Source organism: Hylobates moloch, unplaced genomic scaffold (assembly GCF_009828535.3).
Source record: "Hylobates moloch isolate HMO894 unplaced genomic scaffold, HMol_V3 SCAFFOLD_11, whole genome shotgun sequence".
In the NCBI taxonomy this organism is placed as follows: Eukaryota; Metazoa; Chordata; class Mammalia; order Primates; family Hylobatidae; genus Hylobates; species Hylobates moloch.
Genome location: NW_026652286.1, coordinates 93,041,935 through 93,055,220, shown reverse-complemented (window position 1 = coordinate 93,055,220; position 13,286 = coordinate 93,041,935). Strand labels below are relative to the sequence as shown.

Here is a 13,286-nt window from a genome sequence, read left to right as displayed (position 1 = left end):
CCAATTTTTTGTATTTTTAGTAGAGATGGGGTTTCACCATCTTGGCCAGGCTGATCTTTAAATCCTGACCTCGTGATCCACCTGCCTCGGCCTCCCAAAGTGCTGGGATTACAGATGTGAGCCACTGCGCCTGGCCGAGACCCTGTCTTGAAAGAATAAAATAAATAAAAATGGTTGTTAAGTACTTCCTAGATTTCTCCTGTCCTCTCTGCCATTTTAAGAATAGTTTTATTAATATTCGGCCTGAAAAATCACACTCACCCCTAAAAGTCTTCTGCCTATTCCTTCCTGGAACCTCCCCTCTCAGTTGCCATTTTCAGCTTGTTTTCTTGGGGAGGCAGCAGGGTCTCATTCTTTCTTTGGGACCTTATGAGAATCACTAACCTCCTGCGCCTCAGTTGTGCCTCTCTCTAAAAATCATGTCCGTGCCTTCTGAAAGCCATGCTGAAAATCCCCAGGGTTAGGTGGGGAGACTTTCTGCTAAAGGTCCCCAAACAGCTGACTCGCCTCTGAGGTCCTTCTGCAGGGTAGGGCTGATTATTAGTTATTCCTCCTCACAGACAGGACAGTGGAGGCCAGGGAGGAAGGGCAACAGGAAGGGCTGACAAAGCCCAGTCCTCTCCCTCATCTCTAGCTTCCCCGCTTTTCCCCTGGTCTTCCCACCTGGAGTCCTTCCTTCACAGATCTCTAAGCAGAGCAAAGGTGCCAAGGCACTTGCTCTACAGTCATCTGGGCTTGAAGCCCCACCCCCTGCCCCTGGCCCTACCCCTGCCAAATGACAACTGAGCCTAAGGGATATGGGGTGGGGAGTGGGGGAGGAAACTGTGGCTCCTTGGACTAGATTAGTGAGGGACTTGGCTCCCCTCCGGCCCCGCTGTGTCATCCTCCATAATTTTGTTACCATTGTCTTTTTTTTTTTTGAGACCAACTCTCACTCTGTCGCCCAGGTTGGAGTGCAGCGGCGCCATCTCGGCTCACCGCAACCTCCGCCTCCTGGGTTCAAGCGATTCTCCTGCCTCAGCCCCCTGAGTAGCTGGGATTACAGGTGCCCAACACCACGCCCTGCTAGTTTGTGTATTTTTAGTAGAGATGGGGTTTCACCATGTTGTCCAGGTTGGTCTTGAACTCCTGACCTCAAGTGATTCACCTGCCTTGGCCTCCCAAAGTGCTGGGATTACGGGCATGAGCCACCGCGCCCAGACAGCTACCATTGTCTTATGTCCTCTGTCCCTGGTTCTCTACTTTAATTCCCAGTCTTCCTACCACCAACTTTAGGTAGAAAGTCACTAAAAAGACTCAGGCTTAGTTCTGTCATTCTCTAGGTATGGGAGCTTGGGAAAAGTAGCTAAGGTTCTTTCTCATCACCAGCCTCCATTTCTCCATCTGTGAAGTGGGCTAATAATACCTACTCTCGGCCGGGCGCGGTGGCTCACGCCTGTAATCCCAGCACTTTGGGAGGCCAAGGCGGGCGGATCACGAGGTCAGGAGATCGAGACCATCCTGGCTAACACAGTGAAACCCTGTCTCTACTAAAAATACAAAAAATTAGCCGGGCGAGGTGGCGGGCGCCTGTAGTCCCAGCTACTGGGGAGGCTGAGGCAGGAGAATGGCGTGAACCCCAGGGGGGCAGAGCCTGCAGTGAGCCGAGATCGTGCCACTGCACTCCAGCCTGGGCGACAGCAAGACTCTGTCTCAAAAAAAAAAAGTAATAATAATAATACCTACTCTCATAGAGTTGTTGTAAAGGCCCAATGCATGAAGTATTTGAGAACACCCTTACAGATATATGTTGTCACTGTTATCCAGGCAGCCATGAATTCCTGCACTAGAAGGACAACTCCCTGAGGACAGGATGCTCTTCACCTGAGCCCAGGATCTGCCACCAAGTCATCCTCCAAAGATGTTGGTTATACAACTACAAGCTAAGTCAAAGAGGATCGGAGCCCAAACAGAAGACAGCTGTAGGGGTCAGAGGAGAAAAGACTGAAAGAGAAGCTGGAAAGAAAGGAATGGGGAGAAAACCAGGAAAAAGGATAGAGAGAGAGATCTCAGAGCTGAGGAAACCTGCACAAAAATGTAAGATCTGGAAACAGGTGGAAAGAATTGTGAAAAGCAGAACTGGGCACACATCCTTTAAAATTCAGCCCTTAGAGATTACCTAGTCCAAACCCCACCTCTATGGGGAGGAAAATAAAGGTCCATGTGGGGAAACGCTTGCCAAGATAATATGCAGGGAGTTAATGGCAGACCCAGGGTAAGAATCTGATAGAGTTTGATTTCTGGCTATAAGCTGTGTGATATTGGGCAAGTTAGTTTCTCACTCTGAGCTGCGGTTTCCTCGTCAACGAAGAAAGGGTTAATCGTGTCTCTATCTCATAGCCTTGTTGTAAGAATTAAATGAGATGCTGTAAATAAAGTTGCCTACATGTGCCTGCTGTGGGAGGAGGCTCTGTGAATGTTACGATCTCTCCCTCCTTCCTCCTGACCCTCTGTTCTTTCCTCCCTTGTGACTGAGGCAATGATGTGACCAGCATGGTCAAAAGTCACAGGGTTAGCCACATCTGCACTTGGGGGTTGTCAGTTACAGACATGGGGGCTTTTGAAATATGGGTAAGGCTATATTCTCATCAACCACCTAATTGAGAACGGAAAAAAATTGTTTTCAGCCTCAAGAGTGGAGAGAAGTCCCAGCGCGGTGGCTCACGCCTATAGTGCCAGCTACCTGGGAGGCGGAGGCAGGAGAATCCCTTGAGCCAGGAGTTCGAGGCTGCAGTGGCCATGACCGTACCACTGCACTCCAGCCTGGGCGACAGAGGGAGAACATGTCTCAAAAAAAAGAAGTGGAGGGAAAGTAACAACAGATAAGGAAGCAATAGGTAGGAAGGACAGAAAAGCTGATAGTTCAGAAATCTAGAAAGAGGAAAGAGTACCGAACAGGGGCTCTGAGCTTTGGCTGGTCCCTTGTGCTGCTGCAAAGGCATTCTGAGCTCGTGGGCAGCTGATTCTTCATCTATGCCTCAGCTTCCTCACAGGCCAAAGAAAGGAAAATATGTGCCCCCGGCCAGGTCTCCACCAGCCGGGAGGTCTGCGTCCGGCCCTCAGAATGCTCCCCTGGGCATTCCTGACCAGTGCAGATGGGGAAATTTACCTCCCTTTCCCAGTTCCTACCCCCAGTACCCCTTGGGGATTTCACGCAGCACAGGGGGTGCTTTCAGGGAGCTGGGGCTTTCTAAGTCACCTTTGTTTATAGTTCCTTTAAAACCCAGAGACAAACCACCCCTTAATTCATGCACTGCTGAGAAGGTGAATCTGCCTTTTAAAATCCAAAGGAAGCCATTAAACCAAGTTGGTAACCATTGTGACTCATAATAAGCTTTCTTCTGTAAAAAAAAAAAAAAATGAGTCAGAACGACTTTCCAGGAAGTTTGGTTACTTTAATTAGCCACCTCTTTCTTCTTGCCCTGAAACACATGCAGTAATTTGAAGATCACCTAAGTATTGATGCTACCAGCCAGGGAGCCCTGAAATGAAAGACCTACTCGTGGTGGTAAAGTTCCAGACATCACGGGCTCCTTGGAGCTGAAAAGGGACCTGTGCAGAATCCTTTCCTAAATGGGGAAGGGAGCAGAACCAACCTTCCGGGCTGACGCACTGGCCTGAGTAAGGTGAGGAATGAGCCAGAAGTACTCAGCAGCGATGCCCAGCTGTATATTCCAGAATCTTAATGACGATCACAGCTGCCACGTGCCAAGCACTGTGCTAAGGGCTTGAGACATCATCTCAAGTAACTCTCAACCCACTCTCTAAGTTGGGCATTAATTTTCCCCCTTTACAAAAGGGACAAAGATAAATTTTCAGGTCATGCAGCCAGTAAGCAGTGGAGCCGCAAATTTTATCCCAGGTCTGTTTGATTCTAGATCCATACTCTTCAAAGCTCATCCGTTCCTACCTCCTAGGGAGACAAAGTGGCTGGTCTAAGGTCATATATTGAATTGGTGGTATCCCTGGATAATAGACAGATTCTGAAGGTCTTAGCCAATGTCTGGATTCTTTCTCTCTTAACCTACTTTATATATAGCTCCCAGATAGGAAGCCAGAATTTGCTAATATTGACCATAACACACTAACCTTCCTAACCCCCACCAGAATCTGAACTCCCTCCCTTTCCTGGCTCCTCTTTCAGGGTTCTATGTGGCTCATTCTCACTCCTAACAGTTACCCTGACTTGGTCTCAGTAACAGAACACCAGTGCAAGCTGGTTAGGCGTGGTCTTCTTCCTATGTGGACACTCTCTTAGCTGTGTCCCCACACACCTGGGCAATGGGCCCCAGGTAAACAGAGTTGGCTCCGGCCAGCCTGCTTCCAGGAAAGGGCAATCCAGCTTCTCTGGATCATGGCTCCTGGGATGATTTTTCTCTAGGGAAGGGTGTCAGTGTGGGGATTATATCTATCACTCTGTAGCTGAACTGAGTTTAAAGTCTTGCTCAGGTTTTTGAGATAAAAGAGAATCTTCTTCTCAACTGGGAAGAACAGGTGCCCCTCTCCACAGACGCTTAGTAAAAGATACTCTGCTAAATCTATTGAAACATGAGTGTGACCGGCCCACATTCTCCTTAGTCTAGCTGCCTGTGTACATAAGCAAAGCAAAATAGAAAGATTGTAGTTTGATGTGTATTGCTACCTGTGCAAGGAAACACTGTTTCAGTATTAAACTGGGGAGCAGAAAAGTTTATGGCAAATGCATACTGTGGATGCCCTCCCCACCAAGACCCCCAATTATCTTGTCCCTGACAAAAATCTCATAGCTTCAAGAATGGAACTAGACTGCTCTAGAAGATTTGAAAAAGATTTTAGCTCTGGGGGACATTGATTCTCTTCCACTTCTAATTTCTATGTCTCTAATGATCCAGATGAAAGACTAATTGAGGTCTGGTTGGAATGCTATTAAAGTTATTTGGTGGTGTTACAATATATACTCATCTTTAAGTTCTTTTTAATTATATGGAGCTTTCAAAGCAAGGCTTGAACTATGGAGGTAAAAATAGAGAGCTATGAAACTTTCTTTTTTAATTCTTCTTTGTTCCTCTCACCTTTTTTTGAGACGGTCCAGCCTCAAACTCCTAGGCTCAAGGAATCCTCCCACCTTGGCCTGCTGACTAGCTGCGACTACTGACACCCCCTTTCTCTTCTTTACAAAGCAAATTCATCTCCAGGCACCAAGCCTTCCTCTCTGAGCCTATTTGCCACCCACATGCACATTATTTGGAAGAGAAACATTTGTACACAGGCCTCTTTGGTTAGTGCCTTGAGTAGGACTATCAAGGTATCTGGGGCTAAAAGGCCCTGGTCCCCATCTAAGAAAGACAGGTTCTGCCTCTGCCAGTCACAGCAGCTGGGAACACAGCTGCTCCTGAACTTTTTTGGTTTTGTTCTGTTTTTAAGTATCTGGTCTCTTCCTAGCCTAATTCCAGAGGTTTCGTTCCACTGTGGACCAATATCTACTGTTCAAAGGCTCCAGAATCATATCCCATGTCCTCAGGGAATTCTCTTAGTTCCTAAGACCTAGCTTTGGGGTCTGGTTGGCTGAAAGACCAAGCAAGAAGAGATACCAGTTGTTCAAGAATTCCCAACAACTCTCTTCCCCCCACCCTCCTCATTCCTGCTCCATCCCGTAGAAGAGAAGACCCTTACCTGGCTCCACCTGGCTGAGAGTGCTGCGAGCATCCGTGGAATCGGCTACATCCCCACTCATCTTGATATCTGCAGGGAAAACACAACTGATTTTAATAACAGGTCACAATTTTTCTTGCTATGACATATGTGGCTTTAACTAAATAGCAAAGATGAATGTGTAATTACAACAACCATCAGACTTTCAAATTCCTGATTCCTGAACATACAACCATTAGAATATTCATAAGCTTGAGGGCATGGATCCCCTCCTCCCATGCTTGCCTCCTCTCCTTGCCTTTCTCTTCCCCTTTCCCCGGTGCCACTGCAGGGTCTCTCACCTTTTGCATCATTCATGGCCACTTGCTTCTATCACCAGGACTCAGTTGGTAAAAATTTAACAAGGGGGTGGAGGGGACACTTCCCATTTCCAACACTCGTTTCCTTTGGGATCTGAGGAATTTATTTTATTTTTAAATAGTGAAAGAATTATCCCTCCCCGCCTGCCTCCCCAGCTCTGTTTCCCTTAATAACCCCATCCTGGAAGGTAAGAGTGCCCTTAAACCAAGGCTCGCCCTTCTCACCTTTCTTCCCAGGTCCTGCCTGGGTTCTCTGTCTGGTCTCAGAGGTCAGCCCACTGTCTGGGGATCAAGTCCTAGCTCCTGTGTTGTCCTTGGAGATCCTGTCCTTTGGGGAGCTTTACCTTCTCTCCTACTCCTTCAATTGGCTCAGTGAGAAAGGGATGGCAGCGGGTCAGTGCCCCACAGAAAGAGAATACCTACACCAGGCCCCTGGCTCAGCCCCCGAGTCCTGCTGGTCCGGCCTCTCTGCTCTGCTTCATTTCAATAAATTAAACATTTACCCTTAACAGACAGCTGCCACCACCTATGTGGGAGGCCCCTAAGTCTCCTCTTGGGGTCAGCAGGGGGAAGAAAAGAGGCAAATTTGAACCAACTCACTCTCTCTCTGCTCCTCTCCTTATTAAACCACCCAAAGACTGAAGCCTTAAAGACAGAAGAATATTTTATTCAAATCATGTTGACCCCCACACCCCCCTTCTCTGGGGCAGCACTTTAACTCTTTCGAACCAGATAAAGTCTTGGTGAGCCAATTTGCATACTCGGCTCCCCAGCCAATCCCAGTCAAGCAGGCAGTCTTAATTTGCATCAGGTAATCAGGCAGTTGGCAGTCTGGATGCCCAGGTCTGGAGATGATCAGGATGAGGAAAAAGGGTAGACCTGTGCCCCAGAGAAAGAGGGGAGAAAACCTACTTTTTCTTTTTTGTGTGTGTGAGGACTAACGTTTGCGGCTCCGGCCGTACACCTCTGGAGTGTAGCAGCTTTGATGCCAAACAAGACATAGATGGGGGATCCAGAGATTTAGAGCCTAGAATACCCCAGAAGCAGGGGAGAAAGTAAGGAGTCACTGTGGTTTAAGGAATTTTCAAGACCAGCCAAATTGAGGGAAGACTCCAAGGTAAACACTTAGAGCTCTATGGAACCCTCCCCAGACAATCTACACTGCACTTTGTGGTCGGTCACAGAGCTCTAAGGAAGACCTGCAACCTTACCCCACCCCCTCCCCCACCTCCTAGTGCACAGCCTTTAGGGAGGCATTTCTTGAGCCTAACCTCGATCCGTCCTGCTGCAGTCTCAAACTCTCTGTATAGTTTGCCACGCATGAATATGAAGAATAACTACTATGGACCACACAGACACATTTGCAAGGGGCCTCTGCTGCCACTGGCCTTCTGTTCCAATGGAGAAACGGTCTCCCCTGTCCCATCCATTAAGTACTATCCCCCCTGGAGCTGGGCATTGCCTAACGCAGATCTGCTCAGTTCATACTTCACCGTGGGGATTCTTCGACAGTGCTGAGAAGAGGCCCTGAGTCAGAGACTGCTGGAAAGGTGCACTGGAAGTTCTCCCCCACTGGTGGTTTCAATTTGCTTCATCAGCACCAGGATTCAGAGCATGGGATTTGGCATCAGACAAACCTGGATTAATCTCAATGCCATCACTAACTAGCTGGGGGACCCTAGCCACATATTCGGATGTGAATTTTCTCACCTAAAAATGAGAATAATGATACACACTTCCCAGGGTTTTTGTGAGGATTAAATGAAATACTGAATGAAAACTGCCAGGAAAGGAGTTCCAGGCACAAAGTAAGCACCTAATAAATGAACTAATTAAACAGACACTTAGGCTTAGGTGCTAGTCCCCTTCCCTTCCTGCCTTCTTCTCATGCCCCTCTATTAACCCCTTGCCCCATTACAAGGAATAGCTTTGGTTTTCTGTCTTAGCACTATTGTAATTTGTCCTTTATCTGGGAAACCATTAGGATTCTCCAAATTCTGACTTCATAGAAAAAGTGTTCATGAGGACAGGAAAAAGTTAAGAGGCAGTGATGCTGGGATGATGACCAGAGTCTCTGAATCAACTGATTTCAAACTCCTGACATTTAAGAAGGTAATTCTTTAGCTAAACTGTAATCGCAAGCCTAGAACCCAAATTCTCCTCCAACACCCATTCTCCACATCCCCTTCATCAAATACACACAGAAGCTCTCATTCGCCCTTTAAGTTAGCCTAACATTTAGTCTTAATCATGTCTAAAAATAACTTTTAAAGGCATCAACCCCCACCCCTCCTCATCTGCCATGATGTCTACTCATTTGATGTATCCATTACGGGAGCAACAAGGTGGCACTTCAGGATTGGAGGGGCAGGGTGAGATGACCTATCAAGCCTCTTCTTGAGTCCCATAGGATGCTAAGACACTGAGAACCTGTTCCTGTTGGGTAGGAGGCTGAGGCTGATGGGTGGGACGAGCTTTTGGGTCTCAGCCTAAAAATGGGCCAACACCGAAACTCCCTGAGACGCTGTAACCCTTCACCTGTCAGACAGCACTTGCCATGGGTGAGAGAGAGAGGTGTGGGGTGGGGCCAGGCTCCTCTGTATTATCTCAGCCAAAGACTGAGTAGACTCCTTGCCATCACTCCCTTCCCTGGGGAGGCTCAGCTGCTCTGTGTAAGAGCCCAGACACTAGCTGCAGACCCTCGGCTGCCCCACTCAGCACCATCACACCCTGAAGTTAGTGTTGGCTTGACCAGGAGCGGCCCCTCCTTAGACATCTGTGAACCCCAGGGAGGAAAGCTCGAGAGGCAGCACCCCCCCCCAGGCTGCAGGCTGAGGGTCCTGGACCTCCTGGGGCCAGGCTACTCTGGGAAAGCAGAAGCCACAGCCCCCCCTCCTAGTGTCCATCTTCATGTCCTTGGAAGGACGGGAGCTCCATCTGGCTCTTCTCTCACATACCTGCTGATGGAGCCGCTTCTACTGGGAGACTTCAAAGGACCCACCAGCCCCACTTCTGAGCCAGCCAAGGCTCCAACTCTCCACCAGAGGAGACTTCTCTCATTTTTTCTTAGTCCCATCATCGGGCCTTCCAATCCAAATGCTATTCCTGAGCTCCAACTGGCACCCGTCTGTGAGACTCAGCCCCTCTTTCCCAACCTTGGTGGGGAAAAGCTCACAGTGAGGAGAAGGGCAGAGAAAGAGACACCTGGGGCAAACCAGGCGTGCCCCCGCCAGCTGGCTTCCCACTGTTTTCCTTTGTTTCTTATCTGCCTCCCTAGCTGGCTGCCTGGGGTCTACTTCTCTGCCTGTTTTTAGTCAGGGAGCAGGGAGCCCCTTCTTGCTGCAGAGCCCCTGTGTCTAGTGACCTTCTGCCTGCTCAGGTCTTTGTGCTTCCAGGTGAGAGATGCTCTATAAAGTACAAGGTGCGAAGGCTCCAGGCAGACCTGAATCATGGCTCGTAACCAGGTTATCAGAGCAAGACAATGGGGCTAACTCTGGCTGGCCCCAGTGCAAGTGGAGCCCTTGGAGTGGGGGACCCGGGAGCAAGCCTATGCTCTAGTTTGTGTGCGCCTGTTCCTCCTCCTTCCCCCATCCAAACTCCTCCAGGAAGTCAATTAAGGAGGAGACCCCAAGGACCCAGCCCTGGGAATTCACAGGAGAAGTACTATTTATCAAGATCAGTAAGATACAGGAAAGATCAGTAGGATACAGGAAGATCAGTAGGATACAGGATTACCTTGGCGGGGAAAATGGGACTCAAAAGAGACCACATTACCCAAAGAGGATCCTGGACTAAGGGACCCTAGAGAGGGACCCATAATGAGATATTCCATAGAGGGAAGAGCGATCCTCCTTCACAGACCCCACAGCAGGGTGCACACTGGAAGACCCTACAAAGAAGATCTTGAACAGTAAAGGCCACCAGGAGGACCCAGCAAAGAGAGCCCTCTAATAGAGACCCAGTCAGAGAGAAGGGACAGAAAGTCCCAAACTCAGAGACCTCTGGAGGTGCCACTGAAGGGGAACCCTCAGACACTACAGAGGGGCCAAGACCCAGAAACTGCACAGGGAGGCCAGGTAGCCCTGAGGGGGGAATGGGCTGGGGAGGGAGCAGGGAAATGGAGAGAGATGAATTGGGGAATCTACCCCCAGGTACATGGAGACCCCGCCCTGAGAAGTCACCCCACCTGGGGTTTAGCTCAGTCTTCCCCCATGTGTCGGGAATCCCTGCTCCCAGGGACAGGGTGGAGAAGGTGTCTGAGCTTCTGAGAAGCACCAGCCAGGAGCTCACTCCTGGGGAAGGCATGGAGGGCTTGGCCCTCTCTCAACCTCATCCTCTGGTGCTCTCTGCTCTCTCCTCTCTGCCGTATCCTCTGAGGCCCCAGGCTGCCTCCCTGCTGGGTCCCAACTGTCCCACCCCCTCCCACTTCTGCAGAATGGGAGCCTCCAGTAGACAAGGAGGTGGGAAACACCCAGGAAGTCTGTGATCTTGGTGCTAAAAAACTTCCCATCCACTGCTAAGCCCACCTTTCTGAAGATCCTTGCTCTCATTCAAACCCTGGCCTTCTCTGCGGGCAGTGAAGGGGAGAGCACCTACCCGGGGATCTGCCCCAGGTATGCCCAGTCTAGAAACAGACTTTCCTCAGACTCTGGATGACACCCAGTTGGATGGTTTCTTCCGCCTCACCTAGCCCTTCTGGTACGTCCTGGGGATCCACTCAGCGCCAACATCTCACTGCCAGCCTGCCTCTCACTCAGCCCTGCCAGGAAACAGCATCTGGGGAACTGGGCACTCCCGGTCCCCTCCCCCCAGGCACTCACTGACGCTTGTTTCCAGGCTGGGTAGGCCTCGGGCCTGCCCTGCTTCTTGGGGTGGGTCTCCTCCCTACTCTCCCGGAAAGGAGACCAGGTAACAACATTCCCATCAACAGCCCCGAAATCCTAAAGAAAGATCACTGGGTCCTGCCCACTTTCAGAGTAAGTTGCTAGGTTAGAAATGGCCAGGTCAGGTACTGCTTTCTTCACCTGTTCTTTGCTCAGGCCCTGTGACCTCCAGAAGGCCCACCCTAACACGAAGCCCCAAGCCAAGCCCAACCCGGCTGCCTGGCAGCTCCTGCCTTAGCCCAGCTGTGGAAGGAGGAACAGCAAGGTGAATGGAGGGGCTGGGTTCCCTCCATGCCCACCTCTCATTCATTCATGCAGGGAAGCCTGACTCCCGGCAAAGCATTTGCATCTCCTAGGTTTCCACCCCTAAGGGAAGGAAGGCATGGGACATGGAACCCAGAGGATGTGTCTGTCACCATCCCCTCTCAAACACATGGGGGCATGGCCCCTGCCCCAGGGGCACCTCTGTAATTGCCCCACCTCACCCACTTCTCCTAAGCCCCCCAACCACCTAAATGTCCGCTTTGCCTCCATTTCACACATATGCCGGGACACCAGCACACAGCACGTGGACATACACATTTCCCTCACTTATGCACTCCCAGGTCCACACCCCTGGCTGAGTGAGTGATCCACCCATCCCTGCAACCTCCTGAGACTGTGACAGTTCAGCACACCCACGTCCCATACAACTGCCACTCCCCAGACCGGGGGCTTCGAAGCCCTCCCGCCCTCCACCAGCCCCCACCCTCATTCTTTTCCAGGGTTTCTTATCTCAGATCCCCTCCCTTTAGTCCCCAAATACTGACCGGCGCCCGCCGCAGGACAACCCGCTATCCACATCGCCCTCTCCTGGCCGCTGGGAAACAAGCCCCCCTCCCCAACCAGAACGTTGTCCCTCTCCTTCACCCCTGCCCACACGCAGTGACACCTGTCAGAGCTCATTCCCTCCGCCCCTCACCTGTGTGCATGGACTCCAGATTCACCATCCTGCCCCAGGCGGGGCCAAAGCCAGCGCCCCCCCAGGCCCCTCGCGTCTGCCCCAGCCGGGCCCCCTGCGAAGCCAGGGTCTCCTTCCTCCAGCCCCCGGCCGCCGCCGCCGCGGGAGCCGCTGCCGGAGCCGTCGCCGCCACTGTCGCGCGCTCCGCTGCTCCGGCCCGGGCAACACTCGGCGCCGCCGGGATTGCCACACTCCCCAGGTGAGCACGCGGCGCGGGGCGGGGGCCGCCGGCCACGCCCCCTGGCAGGAGCCCCGCGCCTGGCCCCGGGCCCATGCAAAGCAGCGATTTGCATACATGGAGCTGGGGACCTGGGGAGGGGGCCGGGGGTGCTGCCGGGGCGGGTCTCGATCCCGCGGAACACCTGCCTGCTCCAACCCGGCCTGGCAGCACCTCCTCACCGCGCCCGGAGTGGCGCCAACTCCTGGTCCTGCTTGCCCTTTTTAGGAAGCCCTGGCGGGTTCTCCAGCCTGAGCCCGAGCTTCCTTCTGGGTAGATCCCGAAGTGTAAGCGTTGCAAGGAGTTGGAGTGTTTGGAGAAGTCGCGGGGGTCTGCTGGAAAGAATTCAGTTTTGGAATCTCACCTCTCAACCGCTTATCAGCAGTGTGGCTGGGACAAGGTTCTTCACCTCCCTGAGCTCATTTAACTCATCTGTAAAACAGGGCAGGTGCTAATCGGGTTCTCTATGGGGCTGAACAGGTGACCAAGCTCACCTAGCCCCCATGGCATCCTCATTGTGGGATTTAGATGGGATGCAGCTTATTATTAGGAGAGTTTCCAGGTGCACACAACTGCTTCCTGTTTGCCCCTCCCAGTCTCCTGCCCCAGGTCCCAGGTTGCTGTGAGTCTCTATGAGAGGATGGATGTGGAAGTTACCAGTGCCCAGGCTTTTGGTGACAGCCACCTTCCAGAGCTAGGAAGTGGCTTGCTCAAAGGTGCACGCTTCCCTAGTGACAGAGCCTGGCTGGAATCAGGTCTCTGGACTCCCACTCCAGTGCTCTTTGCAGCACCCATCATAGGCTCACCCCTTTCTCTTCCTCTCTTAAGTCCCAGTAAGTGGTTCTGTCACCACGGGATGGCCTGCATGGAAGCCCAGAAAGCTGTGTGCAGCCAGGAGGGCAGGGCCTCGCTTTCCCTCCCAGACAGGACTCCTCATGAACATGTCTTCACCTTAGTCCCATGGGCTACTTCCTGAGCACAGAACAGGCTTTGGGCTTTCCTGCCTCTACACCTTGTTTACAGTGTCCTTTCCCCCTGGCATGCCCATCCCACCGTGCACTCCAGTCATGCCCACGATAACACCCAGCATTTCGTGTGCCTTCACTGTGTACCAAGCACTGGGGTGACCAACACTTGAAAGGCATCTTTCGTGCCTT

At 51.5% G+C, this 13,286-nt stretch overlaps 1 protein-coding gene across 1 annotated transcript in view; it reads right to left on the bottom strand.

Annotated features, from left to right (window-relative positions):
- POU2F3 (POU class 2 homeobox 3) overlaps window positions 1–12,105 on the bottom strand; it is an 81,530-nt gene extending 69,425 nt beyond the window's left edge. The window contains exons 1-2 of the mRNA XM_032167713.2: window positions 11,874–12,105; window positions 5,692–5,760 (exon numbers count right to left, since the gene is read on the bottom strand). Coding sequence (XP_032023604.1) covers window positions 5,692–5,760; window positions 11,874–11,901 — 97 coding nt within the window. The 5' untranslated portion in view covers window positions 11,902–12,105. The remainder of the gene's footprint in view (window positions 1–5,691; window positions 5,761–11,873) is intronic.
- Window positions 12,106–13,286: the final 1,181 nt, after the last annotated feature.